This window comes from Globicephala melas, chromosome 1 (genome assembly GCF_963455315.2).
Source record: "Globicephala melas chromosome 1, mGloMel1.2, whole genome shotgun sequence".
Classification (NCBI taxonomy): Eukaryota; Metazoa; Chordata; class Mammalia; order Artiodactyla; family Delphinidae; genus Globicephala; species Globicephala melas.
The window spans coordinates 176,487,111-176,511,214 of NC_083314.1; the positions used below are offsets into that span (position 1 = coordinate 176,487,111).

General features: G+C 54.0%; 1 protein-coding gene across 5 annotated transcripts in view; it reads right to left on the bottom strand.

Annotated features, from left to right (window-relative positions):
- KAZN (kazrin, periplakin interacting protein) overlaps positions 1-24,104 on the bottom strand; it is a 1,133,578-nt gene that overhangs the window by 42,334 nt on the left and 1,067,140 nt on the right. For 4 of the 5 annotated variants that reach the window (XM_060310886.2, XM_060310878.2, XM_030877877.3 and 1 more), the window contains 5 exons: positions 19,491-19,661; positions 11,694-11,883; positions 9,547-9,677; positions 6,358-6,408; positions 4,754-4,877 (listed from right to left, as the gene is read on the bottom strand). In XM_060310886.2, coding sequence (XP_060166869.1) covers positions 4,754-4,877; positions 6,358-6,408; positions 9,547-9,677; positions 11,694-11,883; positions 19,491-19,661 — 667 coding nt within the window. Of the gene's footprint in view, positions 1-2,325; positions 4,878-6,357; positions 6,409-9,546; positions 9,678-11,693; positions 11,884-19,490; positions 19,662-24,104 lie in introns of those variants that run through there. The other variant, XM_060310915.1, reaches the window with a different exon arrangement.

Sequence of the window (24,104 nt, forward strand, 5' to 3'; positions counted from 1 at the left end):
TGTGGAGTCCTAATCCCTGGAACGCCAGAGAATTCCGAGATACTTTCAAACTCATATTGTCACAGGCCTGATGACCCCATCTGATGCAGCCCCACTACACCTGGATTCCCTGGGAGCCCAGGTTGAGTGAGGCACAGAGCAGCAGCCACATAACCTTGGGGGACAGGTGTGGGGCAGCTCCTGGGACCCCTGGGCCATCCTGAGGGGACCCCCCCCACCTCAGGAAGTGGCAGCTCTGGTACGGCGAGGGGTTCCATAGCAGGGCAGGTTGGAGGCGGCCCCTGCCCAAGATGGAGAGCTTATGCTAGACCACAGCTCGTTTCTGCTCTGCCCTCCCTGCCAGCCCCTCTCTGGGAGTGGGTTTTCTGGGCTGGAGGTAAAAGGCTAACAGAGATAGACTAGGTCACAAAAGCAAGGAAGTGCTAGGCTGTGCCAGAGGCTACTGGTGGGTGAGGGTGGGGTGGGGTGAAGCTCAAAGCAGGCCCCTCGGAGGCACTGGAGGCGCCCACGTGCTGGGTCCCAGCCCCTCACTGCCCACACGGAGGAGCGGTTCAGGGCACTACAGACTCACTAGGTTGGACGCCCAGTTCTACTGTTTCCTGGCTCCTTGACCCCGGACAATTTACTTCGCCTCAGTTTTTTCATCGATAATGGAGCCGTTGGAGGATTAACTGAGTTAATACACGTCAAGCACGCAGCATGGACCCTGGCCCATAGTAAGTGCCCGACAAATGTTAGATGTTATTATTGTTATTACTACTGTTAGGTTACGCCAGTTAGAACCCGCCAGCACGGGTAGGAGAGCACGCAGGAGGGCCACTGAGGACAGCCACGCAGGCTGTGCACTGCACAGCTCAGGGCACTGTCCATACAGGGGTAATGCAGTATACAACCTGTGCAGCTGTCCACCGGCCCTGCAGCCGGGGCAGCCCTACTCCAATTTCTGACTAATAGTGACACTTGAAGTTGGACCATTTGGGGCAAGGTCTGGAGAAGATTAACAAAGGAGGTTGTGTGGCTTTTGAGTAGAGCTACTCGGATTTGAATCAGGTGTGGCCTGGCCCTTGAGAAGGCCACGGGATTGAAGGAGCGATAGCTAGGATCTTGGCCAAATCGCTCCTCTCTGGGACAAAGTTTCCCCCATCTGTTAGGTGTAGTGGGTTGGGTTAGTTTGGTGAAGGCAAATAGGCTTTTTTCCTTGGATGCCAACTCTGACTGATTGGCGGTGTCTGAGGCTTTGTAAAGTGAAAAAATTAGAGGCCGCTTTGGGCTGGGTAGGAAGGGTTCTTTAATTGATTAGTGATGTCTGCTTGAGGTCAGGGTGAGGGAAGCTGTGGCATGTGTGTTTGGGGCCATTTGCCCTCCTCACATTAGCCCAGTGGTTCTCAATCCTGGCTGCACCAGAGAAGGTTTAACCACACTCTGATTCAGGGGTGTAGCACCTGGCATTGGTAAGTTTTTCTAGAAAGCTCGGCAGGTGATTTTAATGTGTGGCCAGGTTGAGAGCTGCTGGGGTAGATGCCCCTAAGTTCCTTGCAATCCTGAGCTCTGTGACTTCTCGGCATGGTCTATACATTGTGGTGCTTTGAGCTCTATCCTAGCAGCAATGCAAGGGGAGTTAAAAGGCTAGTCTTCCATCAGTCTTACTGCTGGGGAGGATTTGTTGTTAAGTTGGGAGACTGAGGTTGAAGGCACTGGCTGTGATCATGGATTGGGGTATCCAGGTGGCCTCTTCTCAGGCCACACTGTGGAGTTTCACAGGGGGAGGACTGGCTTTGCATCTGGTGAATCTAGGGTCTTGGAAAAGCCTGGCCCACTCTGGCTTCATTAGGGAAGCCCTGGGGATCCTTTAATTTCTCTCTTAAACTCCTCTCAGTCCCCAGGGATGGCGGGGAAAGTCGGGACAATGCAGAGGCCCACTGAGGTCTGCAGGAAGTACTATGCCCCAAACTCATGGGGCCCCGCTCTGGGTCTTTGGAAGGAGCGCCACGGGGGAGAAGGAAGCAGATGAAAGCTGACTGGGGCCACCGGGCTGGAGAATGCAGGGTCAGGGCGCCAGACTCGGAGGTGGTGCATTAGGACCACGGGCTGCCCTGGATGCTGACGGCTCCTCCAAATTATAGCCAGGGTGGCAAAGATGAGATGTTTCTGGGAGGCCACCCCAGCCTCAGCCCCTCGATGGGCCCAGAATCCAGCCAGCTTTCCTCAGCCCCTCCCATTACCCCCTCAGGACCCAGCCCTGGAATTCCAAGGAGCAGGTCATGCCAGGCTTTGCCTCCCACCCGGAGTAAGATAGAAGCAATCAAATAACATAGAATTCGATCATATTTTAAAATAAGCTTTATTTAGATTTTTTTTAATATTTTATATTTGCATCCATGCCTTCGAGAAACCTTTCCCACGGGAAAGGTTATTTTCATCTACTGTTACCCATAACTCATTCGCTATTTGATGTAGTTCTCTTAAATAAATCATCCTTAGTAACTCTTAGAATTATCTCCTAATTTCCAAAAACTGAAATGAAAAGGAACTACTAAATCATTACCAGGAGGGGGTTGCAATCTTATTTTCTTGTAAATAAAGGGCAAACAATAAAAATCAACCAAAAGAAAAAAATTCATGGGGGGGAGAAAAGTATTTCCTAAAATATCTCTCTGTAGAGAAAGACGCCAGCTCCGGCCGCTCTCCCCCGCCGCCAGGCTGGGTGAAACGGCTTAGCCAAAGGCCAGAAAGATCCTTATTAGGTACCCTGCCTACTCCTTTCCAATCCCCCCATCAGGTCAGAAGGAAAGGGAGCAGCTGATTGGGGCTTTTCTGTTTGTTTTAGAGACTTTGGACAAAATATCCTATCCCTTCTGATAAGACATGCTCCAGCATTTAAAATTCTCCTGTTTCTTGGTAAGAGCTGAAAATGTTACTGCTAGCAGAAAGCGCAACTACTGTTGTTTAGAGGGTGTGTGAATTGAGCTGTTAGTATTTAAGGTGGTGCAGAGGCGGGGATTCACAGGTTAAAAGAAAAGGGAAAGCTAGTTTTAGACTTCGGGAGGCCCTGGCTTAGAAGCTCACGTGTTCTCCATCACCCGGTGTTACAGTGCTCACGGTTCCTTTGCTGGTGGAGCCTCACCGGGGCCAACACTGCTCTCCAAATAGGCAGATGCTCCTGCCAGCCCTTCTCTCCTCGGGTGAGCAGGCTCAGGCTGCTGTGACAAGTTGGAGGAGGGCCCGAGGGATCCTGAGAGACTCTGTGTGATGTGGCTGGAGGAACCAAGCAGAATGGGGAGGGCAGAGGTACTGGTGCTGGATGCTGTGTCCCCAACAGGCCGCCCCTTGAGACGGGCGCCTCCCCCATGACACCTGCCCGGCCAACGTGCAGAACCAACCAAGGATGAGACACAGCTGCAGCGAAGAACGCGTGCTGCTCCAGGACCCTCGGGGAACCAACTCGGGCTGAGGGTCCCTGTGGTCGTACCCTGTGCTCATGCAGTCGGCTGTCTCGCCCTGTACACGGCAGCCTTTCTCAAAAGACAGACCCAAGAGAAGGTGACCACGACAGCAGGCACTCTGTTCACTGAGGTCAGTGCTCTGTTATTTCAGATAAATAAATATATATAGAAAGGCCTGGAGAGAGCTACAGGCAGGAAGAAAGGCGGAGTGCACTCCCATGCAGGGATGGGAGAATGGGGGAGAGAGAAGAAGAAAGAACGGAAAAAAGCAAGCTTGGCAGTCCAATGGTCCCTGGGTTCTGGCCACCCTACACTCTACCTTGCACAGCTCGGCAGCAGCATGATCATAGAACAGACAAGTCAACAGAGAACCCGCCTCCCGCCCGCCCCCCGTGGAAAAATATACATTCCAATATTTACGTAATAATTTAGATAGAATAAGTCTTCTGCATTTGTGCAAATAAATTAAACGGAACAATTTTCTTTTCTTTTCCCCGTAAAGAAAGAAACGGCAACGCAATTTAAAAACTGGCAGGCCGTTAGAAAGAGCCCGTTTGGCCTCTGACAAACCGAGACAAGACAGGGCCCCTGGGCTGGGCTCGCAAGTCTTTGTGGAGAGTGGACCTTACCCTGATGACGATGGCGTTTGGGGGTTAAAGTGACTCGGGCGCACCCCGAGAACAGGGTCTGGTCCCACACGTTCACACCGTGGGGGGGACGGGTGGGCGGCGGGGTGTAGTGGGGGGAACATCAAACACAGACTACATCCTCGGGGAGACGGGCTCCAGAAGTAGCAGTTCGGACGAGGGACATTTACAAGCACGGAGTGCACAATAGTTTTGTTATTTACAAATACACAGCAGTCCTTCAAGTTTTCAAGTTTCATAAAAAGGTAAGCGGGGAAGGGACCAAAAAAAAAAAAAAACCAAAAACCCCAACGAACCAAAAAGCGGAAAAAAAAAAAAAAACACTGAAAAAACAAAAACAAACCCAGATTAACAACACAACTGTATCGCTCCGAGGACAACAGAGAGTTGACATATTCACACACGTTTGTAGTATGTACATCAATTACAGAGGTGGTGACGCCGGGGAGGGGCCCACGCGAGCGGGCCTCAGCCGCACCACCCCCCCGCCCACGTGCGCGAGAGCTCCCACGCACGCGCACACGCACCGCCACGCACGCCCAGCCGCGCATTCCCCGCTCGCACGCACGTCCACACGCACAGACACGCCCGCCGGGCAGCAGGCGAAGGGAGGCGGGTATCACCAGTCCGCGTCCTCCTCTATGTAATAATCAGGGGCGGTACCATCAAAGAGGCCGGGGTCGAGGGACTTCCGCTGCTTCCCTCTGGCGAAGACACGCGAGATGGAGCCGAATCCCATCTTCTCTTTCTTCTTTTTCCGTTTTTGGTCTTCAAGATCCTCTAGTGACTGAGGAGTCAGGCCAAGTGGCAGAGGTAGAGAGGAGAAGAACAAAGGCAAGCTGAGCTGGGGCAGAAGACAGGGAGGGGTAGGGGGTGGGGGATGGCTGGTGGGAGGCACCAGTGGGTAAGGATGACAGGGTCTGCCCCTCACTCGCTGAGCGGACTTGGGCCAGTTACAGAATCTCTCGGGGACGACACTAGGACCCATCCAAGGCTGTCATGAGGATGTTGCTAAAGTGAGGGTAAAAACGCTTAGAACAGTGCCTGGACATAAGTAGCATTCATAACGGCTGCTGGTGGGGTTTGTACTATCATTTCAATTCAGTTTGCCTACAGCCTTCCAGTGCTCGTGGAGGGCTTGCAGGATCGCGTCCACGCATGCTGCCACGGCTGACCACAGGGCCCATCCGGAGGGGGCATCGCAAGTGTAATAAGTTCACTGCGGAAAAAGTCCCCTTGGAAAAGGGGGCATAGGAGAGCCGGGAAAACCAGGCAGGAGGAAATCTGAGCTTCATGTCAGCCAAGAGCAAGGACCCCAGACCTTAAGGCCCTGGACAAGAAGCAGGACTGGCCTCGGTAGAGTGGGGAGGCAGGGGTTTGGGTTCTAATCCCAGTTATGTCACTACCCACGGAAACGTGGAGAGCCCCCAGCCTCTCTGAGCCCAGGTTTCTCGTCTGTGACATGGGGGGATTGTTAATAATGACAAAGACAGTGATGATGATGATGATGATGATGATGTGGAGGAGGTCTTCCTGTCGGGGTAACTACGGGACTCGGGTGGTGTCTGCAGCAGGGCTTTGCAAACTGTCAAGTGCTTTATACAAAGATGCAGAGTGGTGTTACTGGTCAAAAAGGTGGAGGTTAGACTAGACTAATGGTTCCCCAAACCATGTCAGAATTACCTGAAATCCAGCCAACCCCCCCCTCCCCCAACCTGGTGGATCAGAATCTCTGGGGTGAAGGGCCCAGGAATCTGCATTAGAAAATCTTCACTGGTGGACCCTGATGCAGACGAGCAGTCCCGAAGACCAGCATGTGGGAACCCCAGGACTAGAAAGCTGATCTCAGAGACCCCATCTGACAGTCATATTCATGTTGTTTTCCTCCCTACAGCCCCCTTCTCACTCTGAGGATAGCGTATTGAAAGGTTAAAAATGAATTTTAAAAAGTTTCCTGCAGCAAGGGGCCCAAAGAGCCCAGGGCCCACGTCATTAGCCTTTGGCTGCCAGGAGAAGACACTCTCCAGGGATGCGTGATGCACTTAGTGGGTCCACAGATCTAGAAGAGGACATGGAAGGGCAGACTCGGGTGCTGAGCCTGGCTGGGGCACTGACCCATGTGTGACCGAGGTAGTGGCTTAACTCCTCTCTGCCCTGGGTGTCCAAGTATGGACATGGTGGTGCTGAGGGCTGAGGAGGAAAAGGGTGAAGTCACGGTCAAGGTGGGGTGGAGGGAGGGCCTGAGTGGCCAGGGAAGGCACACCTACCTGTACAATGGGGTTGTGCAGGTTCTTCTGAACTGGGCCGGGACTGTCGCCCTGTAGCCAAAGGAGAAGAGGAAGATGAAACAGCAAAGACACGTAACACATGAGAGCAGAGGTGGCCTGTGGAGCATGGGGTTTTCTGTGGAAGGAAGCCATCCCCTAGGGACCGCCCTGCTTCTGTACTGGGGAATCCACCCTCCACCCCTGAAGTAGACACTTCCAAATGGCTCAGTGACGACACCTGGGGTTCATGAAGATGCTGCCAGGACCAGGGGTCCTGGCCAGAGGTCCTGAGATGCTCTCCTGCCTGCTCTGGCTTCTTGACCCCTAACACCCTCTGACCAACAAATCAGTCACTCAAAGTCTTCTAAGTTCCTCTCCCAATTGGTCCACAGAGTTAGAACTGAAGTTGGTTATACTTGGTGCTTTTCATAAAGAAGTATAATTTTATAGAAAAAATAAAAATAAAGAATTTTGGGACAGGAAAACTTGGGTGACTACCCATCCTCTTATTTCCCCCACAAACAACACAATGAATCTCTTATTTTGTGGAGGGCCAAAACAGGGCTCATTAGCCTGATTTACAGGTACACAGAGAGGTTCCAGACAGTCCAACATTATAGAGCTAATTAAAACCAGAGCTACAACTCAAATTCAAGACTGTCTGGTTCTCCCTGGTCTAGTGCTCCTTCCTGTGAGTGTACAAAAGCCCTCACCACATCCCAGAATCAGTCTGTCCTGCCTGGGGGTGGGTACCATAGATCTCTGGGATCACAAGTCATTACCAGGGAGACTCCTGGTGGTCACTTCCAGAATTGCAGGCAAAAGGCAAGAAATAAAGCATGTGTCACCTGAGCCAATGTCCATCAATCTTCTCCAGCCTCTCTGTGCTGAGTCCCCACCTCTGCTCTAAATAAGTGACTAGAGCATGAAAGGATGGGGAGGTCCTTACTCCAGGTCAGGCTGTTCCTGCTGGTACCAGGCCAAATGCCTGAGCACAGACGGTTACCCGGAGCTATTTTCAGGCTCTTCCTGGCTTACCTGTGTGCACATCGGTTGAGATGGGGGATGAAGGTGGTTGAGGGAGGGTGGGGATGGAACAAATGGTAGTTTAGTCTTTAGTCCCATCTCAAGGTTTGCAAACAGAACCTATTTGGCAGGCAGCTAAGGTAGGTTGGCCCTGTACAAGGCCATCTTTGCCAAATTTATGGGGAAGAGAATGAGGCCAGAGCCCACTGAAATGCCTATGTGTAGAAAACTGGCTTATCAAAGCACCCATTGCCTGGCACCAGGGCTCTGTGTAAAGCGAGCTTGGGAATAAATATGCCGGATCTGCTGCCTGTAGCCTCAGGTATGTGCCAAAGCCAAGCTGGGCAAAAGGCTAGGTCTGAGCCAGATGCAATTCAAGAGGCCTTTAAAGAACTCTTTCTGCAGAATGGATTTTCCAGCAGCATTTTGGCTGTCAAAGCTCCCGTGGGCCCCCCATGGGAAGACAAAGTATGGCCCTTGGGAAGGTATTCTCAGATGCTACAGGGTATCTGGCCCACACTAAGAACAAAGGGCACTGCTGGCTGTATGTACAGCTCAACAGTGGTCCCTCAGAACAAGAGAGTAACAGCAGAGGCCCCTCTCCTGGCCCACCTTCCTCGTCTTGGTTCTGTCAGGACAGCCTTTGTCACCAGGGTTCTCTCCTGGGAACAAGAGAAGAACAGATTGCTTCCTTAAAGCCCCAGTTAAAACAGAATCCGAGCCCCGAGTGGGATTCAGGCCTGAAGTGACCTCCTCCCCGTCCTGACATGGCTTTGCGAGGCCCTGGCCAGCAGTGTCTGTTGTCCATGTCACCATGCTGAGGCAACTTACTTCAGATTTAGTCTTAGCTTTTTTTTTTTTTTTGCAGTATGCGGGCCTCTCACTGTTGTGGCCTCTCCCGTTGGGGAGCACAGGCTCCGGACGCGCAGGCTCAGCGGCCATGGCTCACGGGCCCAGCCGCTCCGCGGCATGTGGGATCTTCCCGGACCGGGGCACAAACCCGTGTTCCCTGCATCGGCAGGCGGACTCTCAACCACTGCGCCACCAGGGAAGCCCAGTCTTAGCTATTTTTATTAAGTGCTCTTCATTGTTATTTTAGATTTGGAAAAAAAAATGCTTCCATTGGGATTACTAATATAGAATAGTTACTGATTTTTATCAATTGATATTCTACCAGTACCGTTCTGTACTTCTCACTATTAGTCTAATGGCTTTTCTGGTTATTCTCTTGAGGTTTTCCAGGTAGATAAACATCCCACTGGCAAGTAGTGGTTATCTTGTCTTTCTTTTGCACAATATCCACCTCATTTCTTGTTTCTTATCCATCTTGCTGGTTAATAAAACATTGACTGAGCTTTTGAGAAAGGCTTCCTGTGTGTCTGAGGACCCGACTCTACTGTGTCTTTAGGACGCGGCAGGGGCGCCCTCTGGATTCTTAGTCGCATGATGGAACACGTGAAAAGTGGTTCCCACATCCTGACCCCAGTGTTTCACATTAGAGCCTTGATGTGGCGTCTTCCTGTCCTCAGATGCTTGACCCACCCACCTTCGTTCACCCCCTCGCTCCTGGGGAGCCTGTCTGTCCCACCAGCCATCAAGAGTTAGGTGGCTACGGACCTGTGCCTCTTGGTAGCTGGGACCCAGTATGAAATCAAAAAACTGTAATTAAGTAAGCAAAGCAAACACAACTTAGAAAAAATTCACCGGATGCCTCTCCAGAGGCAAAATGTGCAAAAACTCCTGGAGATTCAAAAAAAATCCAGCTCATTCCTGCAGGACCAAGAGCTGGCTCTACAGGGAAACAGGGGTGGTGGTGAGGTCCTGAGCCCTGGAAGGTATGGTCTGGGAGGAGAAGCCTACGGTCCCAGACATAGCCCACCAGAGATGAGCCCAGGCTGCTCAGACCCTGAGGCCGACCCAGGCCCGCCATCCTCTGGATTTTCCTTGCCCTCCCGGACACAAGGAGCCAACAGGCCTCATTTCTTTCTCTCCCCACATCCATCTCTTCTTGCAAAAGGAAAGAACAGAACAGGAAATGCCTTCGCCAGAATGCTTCCTGGGTGGACGAGAGGAAACAGCGGGTAGGTCTTCACCCCCTCCACTCCCACCCCTGTGGTTTCCGGGCGGGGCCCAAGGCCCAGGCCCTGCTGCTGCTGGCCTTACGTTGCAGAGGGAGTGCGTCCGGTGTCGAGGGGAGTTGATGTCGCTTGGCGTGGACGACCGGTCGCCTTCAGCGGCAGATGCGTCGGAGATGACGGAGGGCTGCCGGGAGTGGCAGGGGCTCACCCTGACCGCTGGAAAGCAGGGACAGCTGGTGAGTGGGGGATGGAGAGAATGTCCTTGCCTTCACTGACTTGCAGGTCAGTCCACCCAACGCCCCCATTATACAGATGGGAACACTGAGACATAGAGAAGAGACTTGCCCAGCTCTCCACCCCTCTATTTCACAGCCCCACGGGTCACCAGAGAGCCTCTGGATCCAATTAGGCCCCCTCCTAACCAGGGTGAAGAGGAAGGCGCAGAAGTCTCCAGGGGCCTCAGTGACTGTCCTCACAGTGCTCCAGCCACCTGGACGTTCCCTAGGCCTGGTGCAATGCTAACCCATGCTCAGTACCAGCTTCCCAAGAGAGAAGCCGTGAGGCTACCACCAGCTCCTCTCTTTCTCCCACCCCCTCACCCCACACCCGATCCGCAGCAGCACCTCCAAACACAGCCCCAAATCTGGCCACTTCTCTCCAGCCCCACTGCCACCACCCAAGCCCAGGCCACCACCGTCTCTTGCCTAGAAAACCATGGCGGCCTCCCAGAGGGCCTCCCTGCTTCCTCTCCTCACTGCCATGAGAGCCAGGCATCTGGTCTCTCTTTACCTCGGGGTAGATACGTGCGGTCCTCCTCCAAGCCGAGGGGATACAGCCCTCCCCACCCCACCAGCCTCGGCTCACGTCACAGCAGCTTTCTGATGGTGCCCGACACGCACCATCTCCCTCCTGCCTCACCCTTCGCTGGCCCTGCTGCCCATCAGGCACATCCTCAGCCTTCAAGTCTCAGCCTGTCCTGAGAGAAACCTCCCCCTATTATCAGCTCTCCCCACTGTCTTTTCTTTCCCAACAAAGCACCTGTTTTCCGTTGATTTCTCTCCCTGCACTGAATACAATCTGTAATCATTCTTTGTCAGTTTAGTTACATGTGTTTTCTGTCTTCACACCTACAATGCCAGCTTGATGAATGCAGGCAGTCTGGGTGTCTTAGCCATGTCCAACCCCAGCGCTCACGGCGCCTGGTGTGCAGTAGGTGCTTACTCAATAGTAGATGGATTCCTGGAAGCCCACCCAAGTCCCCCAGCAGAGTGCTCTCCTGTCTGCAGACGCTGGATGGAGGAAGCACTTTCTGCTCGACAAGACTGAGGACCTACTGTGTGCAGGCAGCATGTGAGCAGGGAGGGCTACATTACTGAGAAAGAAAATCTTTGCTGCCAATGGCCATATGGTCATACGGAGGAGCGTGGGGCTTTGGAGTCAGGGACTTGGGTTCCCAGCTAGGTGACGGCAGGACCCACAGGCTCCAGAAACCAGCTGCCTGTCTCCAACCTGCATCTGTCACACAAATGCGACCACTCACAGGAGGGACAGAAAATGGGGCCAAGTGGGCCGCAGATGTACAGAGGAGTTTGGGGCTTCTACTGTGGCCTATGGGTACAGATGCTGACCACAGGCTGGGCCCCTCTTCCCCTCGGTGCCTGCAGCAAACACCCCTAACACTTATCTCTGCCCCTCCCACACATCCAGTGATTACCTGGAGCTGTCAATCAAGGAGCTCACACTGTCTCCTCTGCCAAAGGACGCCCATGTGACTTAGACTGGAGAATCAGTGCATCCACTGCCAGACACAGTGATTGGTCCAGAGGTAGACATGTGACCCTGGCTGGCCAATCAGAGTCCTTCTTTGGGATTTACTATACACACAGAGAAAGATTTCTCTTTCTCAAGACTTTTGAGCTTCAAGGGCCCTAAAAGCCTGAAACTGCTGGAGACTGTTTTCTGCTTTGTGAAAAGAGGTGGCCTAAAGATGAGGTCGAATGGAGGCAGGCAGAGCTGAGAGATGGAGAGAGTCAGACAGACCCAGGTATTGTCTGAACCTTGGTATCCAGCTATGCCTGAGGTCCATCTCTTAGACTTTTCAGTCCTCTGAGCCATGGCCTCTCCCCTACACCCCCCTAAAAGCAGCTATAGTGTGAATAAAGAGGCCGCCCCTCCCAGTGGGCCAGATGGCCTCCTGAGACACCCCTGGAGCTGTGGCTGGGCTGGACTCACCTTGCCGGTCCCCAGGGTGGGGGGGGTGTGAGTGGTAGAGAGTCTGCTGGCTCTGCCGGATGGCTGCGGTCAGTGGGAGGTCCGCCTGCACCACCCACTCCTGGTTGCCATTAAGCACCGTCTCGCCAGGCATGGCGAGTGAATGCCGCTTGGGGACATCCTTGGTCAGCGTGGCTAAGGACTGCTTGGCCTGGAGAGACAGCCGGGGGACAGGAAGAAGACGACGTGATCAAGGGGACCTCTTGGCCTACTGCTTGGCCATTACCCGCCATCGTGAGAAAGCCACGAATCCAACCTCTGTGCCAGGGTGTCTCTGGCTCTGCACTGCGTGCCAATCAGTACCTCACATGAGGGTTTGCTTTGGGGTTAGTTACCCCTTAGTTCCTGCCAACACAAAGTGAGAACACAAAGGGGGACCGAGGACACACTTAGCACCCATTCTTTCGGGTTCTCCAAGAACCAGCTGGGATTTGAATGAGATGGTAAGAAAATGGTGTTTTGCCTTTCAGCACCTTACCTCCTCCCCAATTCAACCTCCGATGGCCCCTTCACAAGGTGCTGTGCAACACAGGCTGGGGATAGGGCAGCCCCCAACCTGGCTCTCAGGATCACATGAGAATACGTGGGACACAAGGAAACCCAGGGACAAGCGTGGGGCTGAGTTCTGGCAGGTGGGATAGAGAGCTCTTCCTTTCTCGGTCCTGTGCCTGAGGTCTCTCCCAGCTTTGGATTATGTCCCCCAGGGTATGGGGGGTTGTATTAGAAGTGATCTCAAATTATTGGGGGGAGAAAAAGGGTACATATTAGAAATGTATTAATGCATATTTTCTTTCATAGTCAATTTCCACTTCCGCACTAGCTCCCCAAGCTCATGTCAGGGGAGAGGGGGCACACGGGGCGGGGCCCAAGGGCCTCACACTGAGATTTCCAGTGAATCTGGGGGTCACTACAGATGGCAGAGCCACCATGAGTGCTGGCTTTGCCCCTAAAATGAACACGGATGAAATGGAAAAACCTCACCTCATCTCTCTCCTAGCTCCAGAACTTTCCATACTTCCCCCAAGGCCCTGGGCTCCTCCATGCAGAGCAGAGGTCCTTGAGAAAGAAGATTCTAGCTGAGAAATGAAGTTTTTGACCTAAAGCCTGATATACCCTCATCACGTTGACCAGCTGTGTTATTTTAGACAAGTCACTGCCTTCTCCGAGCCTTACTTTCCCCATCTGTGTAATGAAAAGCCTAGACCAATCTTTAGGGCTCCCTCTAGCTTGGATACCCCAGGAGTCTATGAAATCACTCCCCTTCCACTGCCAGACCCCAGGGAATATAAACCCCTATGGCAGAGGGAGGCCGAGTTGGAGTCAGCCCCACCCCCAAGCCAGGTAATAATCTCTGGTTATTATCTGGTAAATAATCCCAGGTTTAGAAAAATACCATGTGCTCAGTGCAGCAGCCCTGGGTCTCAAGTAGGGAGTGTAGGATTAGCTGTGCTTGACAGAGGAGAAACCAGAAACTCAGAGAGGTTAAGTGACTTCTCCAAGTGTGCACAGCAGGCACAATGTCCAAGTTGGGGCCCAAGTCTGGGAGCCTGGGAGCCCCATGTGGTTTCTATGGTGCCCACGCTCCTCTGGGGCAAGGAAATAACCCGCACAAGTGATGCCGACTCTGAATCCGCGAGGCAGAGAGTGGGGCGCGGCTGGTCACCACGGGACCCCCAGCACCTGGCTTGGGGCTGGGCACATTCAGTGAAGCACTCAGTAAAGATCTGCAGGGGAAATGGAAGCAGGCTTCTGCCACGTCCAGGCGGACGGCCCAGGGAAGCAGCTCTGTTAGTTTACCCAGGAACGGTGCAGCGATCCTGCAGCAGGCTGGCTGTGTCTTGGAGCTGCCGCGTGCCTGCTGCAGGTCCAGTGTCACGGACTCGTGTTTCCTGGACCACCGCATCTCACTCGGGACCACATCTGCTCTCCCCTCCAGGTGTCTGTGCATCTGGCCTCCGAGCCCTCCATCCCGGCACCGCTCCATGCGGGCAGCTGCCCCACTCCCTTGCTTCCTCCTGTCCAATCCATCTTGGCTGCCAGGAAGGTGGACTTGGGTGGGAAATGAGCGCCCCGTCGGTCTGCCATCATGCTAACTAACCCTCAGCTCTGCCCTCTTGCAGACATCCCCAGCCACACACGTGGAAAGCGCAGGCAAGTCCAAGTCGCCCACTGAAATAAGCAGCCCCTTGAGGCAGCACAGGAAGGCACGAGGAAGAGGCCCGGGCAGGACTGCTCTCCTGTCCACACCTGGCTTCCTTCTTCCAGGTGGATCTCCCCTCGGTCTGGGCCTGAGAGCGGCACCTTCTAACTCAGCAGGCGGCTTGGCATCATCGCTGCCTGACAATGGGGAGGAGCCTACGGTTAGTCCTGCAGGATGGGGCAGGTGTGCCTGTGAATTCTGAGCACAGGAACCTCTCACACACTGTCCACTCATGAGTTTAAACCTCTGAGACAGAGCGAAACAGAGACGTGAACTGCAGACAAGGCACGTAAGGTCTAACTTAAAATACGTGCATGTACCCTCCGTCTCTCTCGTTGCTGCATTGAATCATCTTCCTGCGACTGTCTGCACAGCGTTTCTCTACTAATCTCTTCCATTAAATGCAATTCAATGCTGGGAGTTCCCTCTGCGCCCCCACCCCCTGCTGAGAACCCTGAGCCCGCAGTTTTGAGCTCCTGGGAATTGGAGAATTGGCTCAAACACCCTCATGTGACAAAAGTCAGACAGAACTGGGTTCAAACTCCACTTCTACTATTTGACTTGCTGTGTGATCTGCAGCAAGTTACTCCACCACTCTGAGCCTCAAGGTCCTCACAGTAAGATGGGAACGGAGGGGTTACTTTTATAGGTAAGTTGTGGGATGAGGTGGCCCGGCACAGCGCCTCGGAGCCTAGGCTGTGGCATCCAGCGGCCTGGATTTGATCCCAGCTCTGCCACTTCCTAGCTGGGGGATCCTAAGAGAGGCCCCTCACCTCTCTGTGCCTTCATGTCCTAGTCTGTCTGATGGGGATAACATGGGTGCCATGGAGAACACTTAGCTGATGGTAAAGAAAACGCTCAGTGAACGTTGGTGACTGCTATCATGAAACAATTTCCATTTCACAAGTAGGAGTCAGACGTGGAATAATTCACATGAAAGCCCAGGATTCTGTCTGGTCTATCGTCCTGTTCAAACAGTAGCAGGCTGTTAGGATGACTTATGCCTCCCTGAGATCAGACAATCTGGGAAGTGGAAAGGGAGAGCGGCACGGGGGCCCCGCCCTCCCCCACCCTCAGGTTCCTAGCTGCCTGGAGGCCAGGATGTACTTCCAGTCAGAGAACAGGCCTGGCCCCGGAGGGATGCTGTGAGTGCGGCTAAAGGGAACCCTTTACCGGCTTTCCAAGGAATTTGAGCTTGGCTAGGGAACGTCTCTCCCGCCAAAGGCGGGGAGGATCCCGGGGCAGGAACCTTCCAAGCAAACACGAGAAGGGTCGTGCTCCCGTGGACTCCAGCTGCGGAGACGCTGCATCTGCACCAAAGGAGCATGACGCCAGCTACAAGTTGACTCCACCATCCTCTTCCTGGGCTTACTGGCCGCGACTCTGTCCCAGATCTCAGGCTGCAGTAGTCGCAGGTCCAGCATGGAGGTACCAGCATGAGCTGATGAGGCAATACCGGCTCCATACCATCTCTGACAACCGCAGGCCTGGGGGTGGAGGGAGGCTCTTGGGGGACAATGTCGGGCTCGGGTGGGCCCTGACCTCATGTGTGTGGCCGGGGGTCTGAGCTCAGACCCAGTGTTCAGAGCTGGCTGTGGGCCAGGGCTGGTCTGCTGGGCCAGGATGGCAGTGGTCCGGGGCCGGGAGGTGTGCTTGTGTGGCCAGCTGGTTTCCTCAGAGAGAGGGCAGGAGTGGTAACAACCCAGAGCACGGCCATTAAAAAACAAACCACGATCACCCTTGACCCTTGCCGCTCGACCCTGCCTCTCGCTGGTCCCTCACCGCGCCCTACTCTTGCCTGGGCCTGTGGCGGCTGTCACTTTTACAGACGAGGAAACTGAGGCCCAGGCAGCTCAAGGACACAAAATGACTGGCTAGTGGACGGGACGTGGGAATCCACGACTCCTGGTCCCGGCGCGGCCCGAGGACAGGCTGGTCTCCAACGTCAGTAACAACAGCTAACGTCCACTGAGCGTGGGTGGAGAGCCTGCCCCGATTTCCCGTCACCTCACCTCACAATCACCCCAGGAGGAAGGTCTTATACGTATGAACACAGGCTCAGAAAGGTTAAGTCACTTGTCAAAGATCACACAGCCAGGAAACGCAGGCCCCCAACTGGGGCTGTGTTAGAACTGCACGGCCAGGGCAGAGACAGACACCGAGACAAGGGAATCCCACACTTTACAGAGGAGTGGTTCGCAACCAGCGTGAATTCTCTGCCCCTCCAGGGAACACTGGGAAACGTCTGGAGACTTCATTCCCCACAGTTGGGAGGCACTACAGGCATCTCGTGGGTGGAGGCCGGGGGTACTGCTGCACACCGCACAGTGCACAGGACGTCCCACAACAGACTTCTCCGGCCCCCAAGTGTCAGCAGTGTTGAGGGTGAGAAGCCCTGTGTACAGTGTACATAGTAACGTAAGAACTGTCTCCCATTTTGGAGAACGTTGATAGAAAACTAGGTCACCAGGAACCAGGCTCCTGGGGGAGGGAGTGGACAGGACTAGCACTTGTGGGGAGCCTGTGATCTCGGGGCTGGCAGCCCTGTCTCCCGCCTGCTCAGTGACTGGAGAGGCCACTGGGGAAGGCCTGAGGGATGAGCGATGGCTGGTAAGAGGACGCGCCTCCTTCAGGCCAGCATCTGGGTGTCCTTTCAGAGGCGTCCCATCACGGAGCACGGGGACTGCCCACCTCCCAGCTCTGCCTCTCAACTCTCTGGGCAGCTCTGGGTGAGCCTCCTGCACACCGAGCCTGTTTCCAAATCTGTGAAATGGGCACAATGAGAATATGTAGCTCACTGGAGTGACCGCTAATGGATATGGGCTTCTTATTAGAGTGATGAGATTGTCCTGGAATTAGATCGTGGTGACGGTTGCACAACTTTGTGAATGTGCTAAAAATCACTAAATTTATGTCATAAAAGGACGAATTTTATAATATGTGAATTATATCTCAATAAAACGCATATTGAAAATTTTTTACCTAAACAAACAAACAAACCACAGGGTGGTCTCCACAGAGCCAGTGTGGCTACAGGAGTGAAACTGCTCCAGGTGTGGTAATGCCTAGTTCGGCCAGAAGTTGTTATCAGGAAATGTCCCCTCCCCACGGGCTGGAGCCCATCAGGAAGTGTCCCCTCCCCACGGGCTGCAGCCCATCAGCAAAGCACCAAGAGGGGTGTTTGCTTCTTGGGAAGCCAACGTCCTTTGACTTTTACTCGAGTGAAGCGGCCCTTTTCAGCTGCATAGGGTGTGTGGAGACCCAGCGGAGGCTGGGTTGGGGAGGGGTAATGCCTGAATTGGGGCAGGGCCTGCTCACCCCTCACCAGGGAGCTGCGCCATGGCTTCCGTGTTGTGGGCGGGTCACTTAAGAAATTACCTATCACCAGAGCCACAGCCAGAACTCCTAGATCAGGAGTAAGCAAGTGACCCTCAGATGGACCACTTGAATACCCTGTACTTGATCAGACTTTTGAAAACTGAAGTGAAATTCAGAGGGCAAAGGGTTTGGGTTCATCTCCCCCAGCAGGGGCCACTGAGTGGACCATTCCAGATGGAATCCTGGCTTCCCCACTCCCTGCGGCTGCCTTGGCTTCGGCCCATTTCCAAGCCTGGCCCTCCACCTTCCCACTGCACCTGTGAGCTCCTGACTTCCTTCCAGTGCACCCTGTGTGCTCAGATAGCCCGAGCTGCTTTCTGTGGCTTGCAACCCGAGGACCTCAGGCACACACGCAGGGAAGGTACCTTCCCTCTAGTCTCGTCCTGGCCAGCAGTGCTGTGAGGGGAGCTGGACAACACTGCCCAGAGCCGGCAGCCCTGGAAGCCTCCAGGCTGTGAAATTCTGCAGATGGCGGGCAACAGCGGGGACCTCCGGGCAAGTGGACACACACCAACACCGGGGCTCTCACAGGCTGTGCCTGTGCTGACATTACAGCAAACCCACCACCTAACTATTCACACTTAGCAGAGAGGCCTGATGCCTGCCAGAGGGAGGGGGCAAGAACCTGAGTTTCGCTGGCCAGAACTAAAGCAGGTCGAGTCATCCGGGCATGGTGAGAGTGGAAGCAGAGGTGAGCTGGCTCCCAATCCTGAAAGACCCCAGAATTTCCCAGGATGCTTGAGGTTAGTGGTCCATGGCAAGGAAGAGCCATCTGTCCATCACAGGACGCTGGGAAGACTTGGGAGAATAAAGGCCTCACCTCACCCTGCACTCCCTTCCGAGACTGTCAACTTGAAAGGTTTCTGTCTGGGCTGCACATGGCAGCAGGGCTGCCAGCACCACGGACCCCACTGGTGGGAAGACCCCAGAGAGGAGACCCAGCAGCTGGAGCTTCCTCCAGCCTGGGCAGCTCTCGCCACTAGGGGTCAGCATTGGACAAGAAGACCCAGGAGGCAGAGGGTGGGATTGTTGTTCCCAGGAGGGGCCCACAGATCCTGACTTGCCCTGGGTGACCCCTGCTCCTGAAGCAACTGACCATAGAAAACCTCCCTCTTGTCATATCATCACTCACCATGTACAGGCCGGGCTAAGTGCTTCTCTTGCATCATTTCATTGAAATCCTCACAAGAGCCCTATGGGATATATGCGTTTACCCTTATTGACACTTGATGGAACTGAGGCCCAGACAGGGGAAGGGTCCTGCCCAAGGTCACACAGCTAGACAGCGATGGGGGCTGGATTCAAACCCAGAACCCATGGTGGTAACCACACCATCAGCCAGCATCAGTGCTGCAGAGAACGCTGAGTTCTCACTAAGAAACATGCGACTCCCCCCACCTTGGGAGTTCCCTACACACTCTCCTCCCAGCCACCACCACATTGAGCCATGGTGGTTTCAAAGGCCCTTTAAGCCACGAGCTCTCTAAAGTTGATCAAACATCTCTTGGGGAAGGCAGAGTGGGATAAAGACCCTCACCCCCACCCCAGGACCAGATAAAGGTCACTGAAGCTCAGAGAAGTTCAGTGAGCAGACCAAGGTTACACAGGAGCAGGTAGAGCAGAACTCCAGGGCTCTGGACCTCAGTTCTGCTGACAGGCCAGGCCTGGAAACACCACCTAGACTCTCTGTCCCCACATGCAGGCTGCCCATCTCCGAGGAAAACACAGTGGATGTATTTTGAGGGATTTTTTGGATTAGAAAAAAACATTTTTTTCCTTGAGGACCCAAGTAATATAATAAGACTGATGAAAACAGGGGAAAAAAAAGGAAATAAAAGCCACTTGTGATCTTATTACCCAGAGATAACCAATATTAATTTTTTGGTATTTTTCCTCCCAAAGGCTAGTGGATGGTTTCCCAGCATCCCCACATGCTCGGCCCCAGTCAGGTGGATGAAAGGTGGTGTGGTTGCCACGACCAACCAGAGGGGTCATCCCAGACCCCGCCCCGGCCCCAGCCCCGCCCCCGCCCCCTGCCCCGCCCCCGCCTCGGCCCCGCCCCTGCGGACTCCACTCTGGACTCCCAGGTGAGCCCACGTGCACTCCCTGTCTCCCAGCCATGACATCACTTCCGGCAGATGCCCCACCAGGCCTGGGTGGGTGAGGGGGTGGGGTCTCACCATGGCCAGCTCCGCCTCCAGCTCCTTCATGCGGTTATCCTTGAGGTCCAGCTGGGAGCGCAGTGCCGTGGCGTGGTCCGTGGCCTCCTTGGCTTGCCGCCGCAGCTCCCACTTCTCGCGCTCCAGCAGGTCCTTTTCCTTGGCCAGGGCTTTGACAGCGTCCTCGCTCTCCTGTGGGGAGAGGCCAGCGTTACAAGGAGTGCGGGGCACGGCCTACCCTTGGCCCAGAGGGCCTTGACCCCCCAGACCAGAGGAAGCGCAGGGAGGCCCCACAGCACCGCAGGTGGCCGGGCGCTCGGGCCCTGGAGGAAGAAAGCCCTGGGTTGGAGACTGGAACAGAGACAAACTGTTAGTAGATGCTCAGCCGTTTTTTTTCAATGGATACATGAGCAAACAAATGTCCTAGGTAAGTTCTTTGAACTTATCAAGTCTTCATTTCTCCATATTTAAAATGGAGGGGGAATCAATACTCCTCATTTCAAAGAATTGTTATAAAGACTAAATGACTTCATTTGAGGGAAATAGTTAAACGGAGCCTGATAAAAATTAGGGTCATTAGTGGGTTTGGGCCTCTGTTCTGCTGTTTGGTAACGTGTGTGTCACAGGAAAACAGGGACAGAGGAGGCACCTGCAGCCCACCTGCCTTGGCTGCCACAGGGCCCTGCCACCATCCCACAGGGTCCCAGCCGACGATGGGACAGGCTGGACCTCCAGCTAGCTGTGGTGTCTGAATGCAGCACAGTCCTCTGCCCGTCACCCCGGCCCCAGCTCCCGGCTGGTCCTCCTGCATAAGCTGTTTTCTCCGTGGTGCTGAGGCGAGGGCCATGGTCTCCAGCTGTGCTGGTCCAGCAGAGCCAGCAGGCAAGGAACAGCCGGCTGGATCGGGGGCCTGACCTCTGTTGGCAAGAGCCAATTTCAGGACACCAGGCATCCTTCCCCCAGAGGAAAGGTCCCTGCAGGGGGCCGGGCCCACGCACCCAGCCACGGTCTTCCCAGCCACCAAATTGAGAGCCGAACTCCAGGTCTCTGTGCAGCCTGGGACCGCGTTGAGAGGCAACCATCCTGCCTTGTCTAACAGCCCTGTCACCGAAGGCCTGAATTCCAGATGGCCAGAGACTAGGAGGCCAAGGTCTGGCCCTTTCTGCATGACTGTCACAGAGCTGGAGCTATGGCTTAGGTTCCTGGGAAAGAGAGTGAGTCTGGGTCGAATCCTGGCTTTGCAAGAACAAGCTGCAATAACTGTCGTGCCTCAGTTTCCTTGTCTGTAACACGGGATCACGGCACCCGTCCTTGAGGGTGTTATTGTGAGGACTGGATGAGATAATCCAAGTTTAGAGCTCAGAACGGTGCCGGGGACACAGCAGGCGCTCACTCGTGCACTCAGGACGCTGCTCAAATGTCTCCGAGAGGCCTTCCCTGACTATCTACCTAAGAAAGCAGCCTCAGCTGTTCCCAATCAGTTTCTCATACTGGTACCGGATACTGGTCATTCAACCAATATTCGTGGATGCCACCAGCAGGCACACACCAGACAAAAATCCCTGTGCCCGAGGAGCTGCACACTCTAGGTCATCGGCAGACACCCGGGTCACAGAACAGCAGCCCGGCAGACAACAGCCAAGGAACACTGCTGAGTAAAAGAAAGAGTGTTGGTAGCTGCTGTGACTGACTTCAAAGGCCGTCCCAGGACAGCTCTCCCAGCTGGGGTGAGTGGAGGACACAGGTGTCTGTGTCACCAGCCCCAGGCTTCTCAGTGTAGTCTAGAGGAGGTGGTGTGTGTGTCAGGGAGATGATTCCTTCCAGGACGTGTCTCCTAGGGGTCAGGGTGCCTGGGTGTGAAGTCTCAGCTCCATCCGCTACAAGCTGTGTGACACTGAACAAGTAATGCAGCTTCCCCAAACCTCAACCACCTCATCTATGAGAGAACGACACTATCACATCCCAGGGTGATGGTCAGAAGAGACTCTGGTAAAGCGAGATGCAAAGCAAAAGATGGCACGATAGCAAAAGCCCGGGCAAAGCTGTACTCTCGGGTTCTGGAAGCGAGGCTCTCCGCAGAGGGGCACTCCACCGCTAGTTATTCCTCTTCTCCTTTCTCTTTGAAGCTGTCTTCAGGTGGGGTCAGCGCAACAGCTGACAGGTATGGCCTCCTGGGCCACGTGAGGACCAGCCAGCTCTTTTCCCTGGAGCTGGGGACCACGTCCCAGCATCTACCCTCAGCACCTAGCAGCAAGCCTAGATCCTGGAATGTCCCATGAAATGAAGTGTGTGGATCAGAACCACTGAGAGTTGGCTGGTGTACAAGTGGCTGCCTACCACATACCCCTGAATTAGGAAGAAGGTCCGCTAGGACCCCCAGGATCATTTTTGTCTCTGTGTCTCTTTGCAGTCAGTAGCTCCACTAGTTGTGAGCAGACTGAGGGTTCCAGGCTGGGGGGAAAGGCTGTAGGTGCTTTCAGCCTTGGTGAAAACTCTGACACCCCCTCCCATGATCACATCTCTGGCAGCAGGAGTGCAGGTCTCAGTAGCAACTGTCACGGAACGTTCTGTACACATGTCAAGTACGGTGCTGAGGTTTCAGATGCATTATTATATTTAAACAAGCTCCTGTGAGGCAGGGTCTATGATTATCTCTACTTTACAGATGAGCAAACTGAGGCCAGAGAGGTAAAATAACTTCTGCAGCCCCGCAGACAGTGTGGTGGAGGTCTTAATCCTTGCTGGCAGTGGTGGCAGGAAAGGAACTGAAGGAGACCTGCCTGGGGCGTTGAAACCTGACGGGGATCAAGGTGGCCGGAATTTATGAAGGAAGGACTCGGCCCAACTGTCTGGGACCTTGGATGCCAACCTGGGAGCTGAGGTCCCTCTGGCGACTTGACCTAAGTCAGTTTTCGCCTCTGTAAAAGGGGGATGATGGGGACAATCATACCTCATAGGGTTGCTATTAAAAATAGCAAATGTAAAGAGATTAGGACCAAGCCAGCATACAGTAAGTGCACAATTAATGTTTGCCATTATTAATATTATCCTGTGTCAGGTGGTGACAGGTGGTCTCTAAAGGTGGCCATCATCATTGTCATTGTTAGGGTGCTTATCTAAACAGAGCCATCTTTTTTGATCCGTTTAGCCTTTTATCAGCATCACATTCCATTCATCCATTTATTCATTCATTCTTTCTTTCTTTCATTTATGCCACGCAGCTTGCAGGATCTTAGTTCCCTGACTAGGGATTGAACCCAGGCTACAGCAGTGAAGTGTGAAAGCGCCAAGTCCTAGCCACTGAACCACCAGGGAATTCCCGCCTGTTTGCTTTCCTGATCTGGATCTGTCCTCCTTCAAGGTGCATGTTCTCAGGGAACACTTCCCCCACCCCCGGTTCCTGGATCGTCTGGGACCCTCGGACCCCCCGAGAAGGTCCTATCTGGGTTAATTTTCCGCATGGTTCTTGCTTCTTCACTGAGACTCTACCATCCTCCCAGAGGCAGGGCCCATGACTGGGGTCTGTGTGCGGTCAGCCAGGACCCGCTCCTGCCTGGCCAGAGGCTTCCTGAGAGCAGGTGGCTTCTCTGGGTTTGCCAGGGGGACCAACACCAGGCAGTGGTAGATGAGAGACCCACAGAAGGGCCCTGAAACCCACTGTGGAATTTCCACGATCAAATGCCTGACTCTGAATCCCCCAGCGGCAATAATAATAATAATAATAATAATAACAACAACGACAAGCATTTTTCCCCTGGCATGCTTTCTGTGTACCAGAAACTTTAGTGCTGACAAGGCTGGGCTCTGAGTGGTTGCGATCATTATCCCGGTTTTAGGGATGAGGCCACGTGGCTAGAGAGTGGCAGAGGTGAGAGTCTAACCCACTGTCTGGTCTTAACCACTGTACCACCCTGCCTCCCACGCCAAGTGTGATGGTTACTTTTTTTTGCGGTACGCGGGCCCCTCTCCGTTGTGGCCTCTCCCGTTGCGGAGCACAGGCTCCGGACGCGCAGACCCAGTGGCCATGGCTTACGGGCCCAGCCGCTCCGCGGCATGTGGGATCTTCCTGGACTGGGGCAAGAACCCACGTCCCCTGCATCAGCAGGCGGACTCTCAACCACTGTGCCACCAGGGAAGCCCATGATGGTTACTTTTATGCATCAACTTCACCAGACCATGGGGTGTCCAGCTTTGTGGCCAAACATCATTTCTGGGTGTGTCTGTGCGGGTTTTTGGATGAGATTAACGTTTGAACTGGTAGACTCAGTACCCAGTGGTGGGGGCTGGGGGAGTGGGCATCATCCGATCCGTTGAGAGCCCGAATGGAAAGTGGAGGAAGGGAGAAGTTGCTTTCTACCTGAGAGTTAAGCTGGGACATGGGTCTTCTGCCCTTGGATGGAACTTACAAGTCGGCTCTCCAGCTCTCTGGCCTTTGACTCAAACTCGATGACACCACTGGCTCTCTAGCTTGTAGAAGGCAGATCACAGGACTTGTCAGCCTCCACAATCATGTAGGCCAATTCCTTCTAATAAATCTTAATATATATATTACTTCTCTGAAGAGCCCTAAAACACCAAGGAAGCTGATGATCTGAGGACGAGCAGTGTCAAGGACAAGGTCAGCCCGGTGCCCCT